At 37.3% G+C, this 6,075-nt stretch overlaps 1 protein-coding gene across 1 annotated transcript; it reads right to left on the bottom strand.

Annotated features, from left to right (window-relative positions):
• Positions 1–2,626: 2,626 nt before the first annotated feature.
• LOC135207387 (uncharacterized) lies at positions 2,627–4,042 on the bottom strand. Its single transcript, XM_064239116.1, has one exon. It carries the CDS (start codon positions 4,040–4,042, stop codon positions 2,627–2,629), a length of 1,416 nt encoding a protein of 471 aa, XP_064095186.1.
• Positions 4,043–6,075: the final 2,033 nt, after the last annotated feature.

The raw sequence follows: 6,075 nt of genomic DNA, 5'->3' as shown, positions 1-6,075 counted from the left end.
GAAATAATTACTTGGCAGTATGAATGACATTCAGATGAGGTCAACACATCAGATTTTATATAAATATTATAAGAAAAATTAGATATACAACAGTTTTAATGATGTTAACACGAGGTTCCAAAATAGTATGTTGTACAATGTAGTTTTATGCTCAATATGCTGATATAGATATTTAACTGAATGAGTTACATTTGGATGAGTCAACATATAAATTTTAAATAAAAGTTATGAAAAAAAAGGCCCATAACAATTTCATTGGTACTAACAGGTAACTAAAGAATAAAATGTATACTACAGTTTAGTTCTGCACATTATACAGATAATTATTTTGATGAAAGAATTGCATTTAGATGAGGTCAAAACATAAGATTTTAAGAAAATATTATAAAAACAAGGTAGAAATACAACAGTTATTTCTTATGCTACTAAGTGAATAAAACATACTACAATTTGATTTTGTACAACAAGATACAATATATACTAGTCTATTGACTATCTGGAGCAAGCAAATTTTGGATGAGTATTGATAACCCTTTTCAGCACACCAGGTTGCAGAAAATGCTTGAATAGGTCAACTTCACTCAGTCCCTGTGGCCTGTAATGAGTAATCTCTTCACACTCCACGAGATAATGACTTAGAGTGTGCTTCCTTAACTCGCCACATAGTCTGCAGCATGTTTCTGATGGACTGACAGCTGGCAGTACTTCCCAAAGGTATCGGCTCTGCATCCTTAGTCTGCTATATGTTGTTTGCTCTCTTCTGCTCTCCAGTCCACAAAGTTTGTAGTCAGGTGGTTTACCTCCAGTAATTTCAAGGTATTTTCTTATTGATGAGTGCGTTTCTTTGAGCATCTCTATTCTCTCATTGTATCTTTGCATTATTTCCATAGCAACTGAGTCCTTCAACATACTCAGGGATGGTGTCAGTTTGTAATCCACTCTCTCCTTCCTTGCGCCTTCTTTAGCAAGCTCGTCGGCTCTCTCATTGCCTTTGATACCAATGTGTGAAGGCACCCATATGAATACAACCATTCTGTCGGCTCGTCTGATCTGTGATAGCAGGTCTATAGCTCTTCTCACTATGATATTTGATTCAGCTTTTCTTGGTGTTAGTGATTGCAAGGCACTCAGGCTATCTGTTGCTATTATGGCATTGTCCTTATTCCTATTTATGATACTCAGGGCAGCTGTAATACCTAGAAGTTCTGACTGTAATATGGAGCATCCATCTGATGATCGTAATGACAGAGAGTATACCTCCTCTCCATTCTGATATACAGTTACCCCGCTTCCTGCTCTACCATCTTCCAGGAGTGACCCATCTGTGTAATAATGTACCCGCTCCCCTTGAATACTGTCCAGCCTCTGGAAATAGTCATCCTTCAGCAATGCAGGATTCATCTCTTCCTTTTTCCCTTTTAAAGCTGATAGCAATACCTCAGTCTCTGGTATGCTCCATGGGGGGATGTCTTTTACATCTATCTTGGTTACATCTAAGTATTCTTTCATGCTAGAATGCTCTATTAATTGTCTTGCTGCAGTAACCCAACCATTCTTTAATCTTCTAGGATAGTTGTGAATTAGAGTATCTCTTGTTAATCCATCATCATCCGTCATGATGGACCTATACAACTGGATGATTGCTGTTCTTGCTATTCTGTAATGTATTGGATGCAGACCTGCCTCATTCCTCAATATTTCTTGCCTGACACTTTTAGGTGCCCCTATTATACTTCTTGCTGCCTTGTTCTGATGATTTCTAGGATACCAATATAGCTCTTCCTCAGCGGCAGCAACATGCTACTACTGTAGTCAATTATTGATCTTATCATAGATGTATAAAGTCGCTTCACCATAGGTACACTTGCACCCACAGAGCCACATGCTACTTTCCAAAGAAGGCGTAACCTTGCTGCTGAAGCCTGTACTATTCTCTTAACTTCATACAATTTATGACACCTGTTATTAAGTATGACACCCATGTACTTGTGCTGCGCTACCTTCTCTATTCTCTGCCCTTGTATGTGCAGTATCAAGGGGTTGCGTGTACCCCTTGCTATCATCTTAGTCTTTTCAGGTGATATGACTAATCCTATGCTGTTACATAATGATGTGCATGCCTTAATTGCCTGTTTTATTCTCTTATCTGTGCTAGCTTGTACTACTATGTCATCTGCATATATGGTTATTATGATTCCTGGTATATTAATTTTCCTATTACATTCATTAGAATATTAAAAAGAGTGGGTGATAGAACACCTCCTTGAGGGTACCCAACTCCATTTTTTCCCATCTTGATAGTACACCTTCAAAGTAGACACAACTGATTCTATCTGTTAGGTAATCCATTATGAGCTGTAGGAGTCTTCCTTCTGTCATTTCTGCCAACTCTGTCAAAATAATTATATGGCTAGCCCTATCAAAGGCTCCCTTTAGATCTATGAACACTGTGTATTTTAACCCTAAGGCTGCACTTACTCTATGAATACAGTGGTGTGTGCTCCTCCCAGGTATGTAGCCATATAAATTCTTTGAGAGCTTTTTCCTAATAAAGAAATTGAGCCTATTTAGTAGCATTCTTTCAAATACCTTGCACAGACATGATGTCAATGAAATAGGTCGAAATTCACCTGGCTTTCCTGGTTTTTGGCACTGGTATTATGAGCGACTTCTTCCATGCTTTGGGTATGGGCTGTCCTGACCATATCATGTTGTAAAGTTTCAGAACTGGATTTCCACTCACTGTTGTGAGGAACCTGATAGCATTATATGTAATCCCATCTAATCCCGGTGCAGTAGACTTCCCACTCTTCAGAGTTTCTTGCAGTTCTTGCTCTGTGAAGAGTTTGTCATCACACTTCCCTGCCTTCTTAAGTGCTTCCCTTAACTTCTTTATTTTCTTCCTTATCCTCTTCTCAACTGCCACTCTAACCTTGATGGGTAGTGCATCATTGCTAGCATCAGATGCCCACTTTGTCATAAGTTCATTTGCTCTTTCTCTTGGGTTGGGATGGAGCGGTTCTCTGTTTTTCTTCCCTTGGGCTATCCTCACTCTCCTTGCAACCTCACAAGGAGGTGTTTTTTCATTGATGCCTTGCATAAACTTATTCCAGTACTTCTCTCTAGAGTTCTTTTTAACATCTTGCACTTGTTTCTCCATTCTTCTATATATTGTTAGGTTTTCTGGGCTGGGGTTATTCATCCACTTCTTCTTTGCTTTCCTATACTGCTTGTTGATTCTCTTCACTGCATCATCTGCATTATACCAGCTTGTTAGTGGTTTCTGTGGTTCTCTCCTCTGCTGATGTGTGCGGTTTAGCACTTCCTCTTCTAGCTTTTGTATAATATCATCATTATACTGGTCACTGCTCCTAGCTTCATAGCCATCATGCCAAACATCCATACTTTCTCTGATGCTGTCTTCCCATTTTTTTGGTACATTGATTTTCTTTCGTGCTGTGATCTTTCTCTTAAAAGTCTTGTTCAATACAATCTCAGCATAGATACCAAAGTGGTCTGATGTTAGAGTATCTACTACCTCACAGTTGTTGTGTACATCTGAATCGCCAACTATACAAATGTAGTCAAGCTTGTTTCCTTTAATATGTGTTGCTTCTGCATCATTTAGAATTCTTATATTGTTTTCTCTGCTCATGAGATATTTGTGTAGATGTATGCCATTTACATTTCTCCTCCCTGTTGCAGAGCCTAACTTTGGATGTACTGCATTAAGATCACCCACTATTAACAGGGGATTATCCTGTGCTAGTAGGTTATTACTATCAATGTCCAGGGCCTGTGCTGGGGAATATGTGTTGCACACTCGGAATAGCTGTCTTCCACTTTCATCATGCATGCCTATGGTAAGGCAGTCCGTGTTTGCACCTAGCCTTGGGTTTGTACATTTTCTCACAGCTAGGTTCTTTCTGTAGTATGTTATTAGCCCTCTACTCATTACTGTTTTGCCATCCGTCCTGTTGGCTTGGACACTATCTTTTGAGACAAAGTGGTACCCTGGAATGGCTATATAATCTGTGGGCATGTGCTTCGTTTCCTGCAGACATATGATGTCCACCTGATTTTCAAGAGCAAATTGTTGTATTTCAATTAGTCTATTTGCCAGAGATTACATCACTCAGGGACAAACCAGCAATTGTGGATGGTACCTCAAACAATAAGGATGTCTTAGATTACTCAGGCTACAAGACAGATGTCACCTCTATCAACTGTGAAAACATTCATACAAAGATAGCTTTGCCAAGGGATATATCAGCAAAAAAGATCAAGGAAATACTCACAAAAGTATATCAAGAAAATAGCTCTGAAACACCAGCAATGATAACAAAAGTGGCGGTAGCTGCCCACAGAAGTAATATGGAAATGAGAGAATTAATTAGAGAAATGATAAAAGACACTAACTCTGAGAATGAACAAGGTCTAGCAAAAAAAAAAATGCATGGAAAGTTATAGAACTAAAAAGTAAGATAGAAAATGCAGAACAAAAGATTATACAATCAAAAGAAAATGAAAAACGGGACTTGGAAGAAAAAACCCTATTAAATATCAAGCAAAATCCCAAACTATTATACTCATATGCGAAGAAGATGAATAAAAGAAGAATAGAAATAGGCCCTCTAAGAATTGAAGGGAGATTAACGAATGAAAAAAAGGAAATTTGCAACATACTGGCAGAACGATATAAGAGAGAATTCACCCCTAAAATAGATAATGAAGATAATGATATAGAAGTAAGGGATGAAAATAGTGAATATTTAGCTGACATAGATATTAATGAAGCTGATATTGTGCAGGCTATTAATGAAATTAAAAATGGAGCTGCTGCAGGGCCTGATGGAATTCCTGCTATTTTGTTAAAGAAAGTAGTTCATTCTATCGCAAAGCCACTTGCAATATTATTAAGACAAAGTGTAGATACAGGCAAGATTTATGATGAGCACAAATTAGCATATATTACCCCTACTTTCAAAAGTGGATCAAGACTAGAGGCAAGTAATTATAGGCCTGTGAGTCTAACATCACATATTATGAAAGTGTATGAAAGGGTAATGAAGAAAAATATTATGAAACATTTAAATAAAAAATAATTTGTTTAATAAAGGACAAACATGGTTTTCGTACCCGGAAAAAGTACACAAACCCAACTGTTAGTCCACCGTGAGAACATATTCAAAAATATGAAAAGCGGAAATGAACAGATGTGGTTTATTTAGACTTTGCAAAAGCTTTTGATAAAGTAGACCATAATATATTAGCGAAGAAAATTAGAAAACACAATATCGTGGATAAAGTAGGAAGATGGTTAAAAGAATTTTTACACAACAGAAAACAGATAGTTATTGCAAACGACGAGAAATCGGATGAAGCCAAGGTAATATCCGGTGTGCCGCAAGGTACGGTGTTAGCTGCAATACTGTTTGTTATTATGATTGAAGACATAGACAATAATGTTAAGGATTCGGTAGTGAGTAGTTTCGCAGATGACACAAGAATAAGTAGAGAAATTACTTGTGATGAAGATAGGAACGCTCTCCAAAGAGACCTTAACAAAGTATATGATTGGGCAGAGGTAAATAGGATGGTATTTAACTCTGATAAATTTGAATCAATAAATTAGGGAGACAGAGAAAGAAAGCTATATGCATATAAGGGACCTAATAATGAGACAATCACAAATAAGGAAGCAGTTAAAGACCTTGGTGTGATGATGAATAGGAACATGTTATGCAATGATCAAATAGCAACTCTGTTGGCAAAATGTAAAGCAAAAATGGGAATGTTGTTACGGCACTTCAAAACAAGAAAAGCTGAACACATGATTATGCTTTATAAAACATATGTTCGTAGTCCACTTGAATATTGCAATATGATATGGTACCCACACTATCAAAAGGATATTGCACAAATAGAGAGTGTACAAAGGTCCTTTACAGCTAGAATAGAAGAAGTTAAAGACCTTGACTACTGGGAAAGACTACAATTCTTAAAATTATATAGTCTAGAAAGGAGAAGAGAACGCTACATGATAATTCAGGCATGGAAACAGATAGAAGGAAT

Source organism: Macrobrachium nipponense, chromosome 32 (assembly GCF_015104395.2).
Source record: "Macrobrachium nipponense isolate FS-2020 chromosome 32, ASM1510439v2, whole genome shotgun sequence".
NCBI classification, from domain to species: Eukaryota; Metazoa; Arthropoda; class Malacostraca; order Decapoda; family Palaemonidae; genus Macrobrachium; species Macrobrachium nipponense.
Note: the sequence above shows the minus strand (reverse complement) of the source record. Positions and strands in the feature narration are given on the sequence as shown.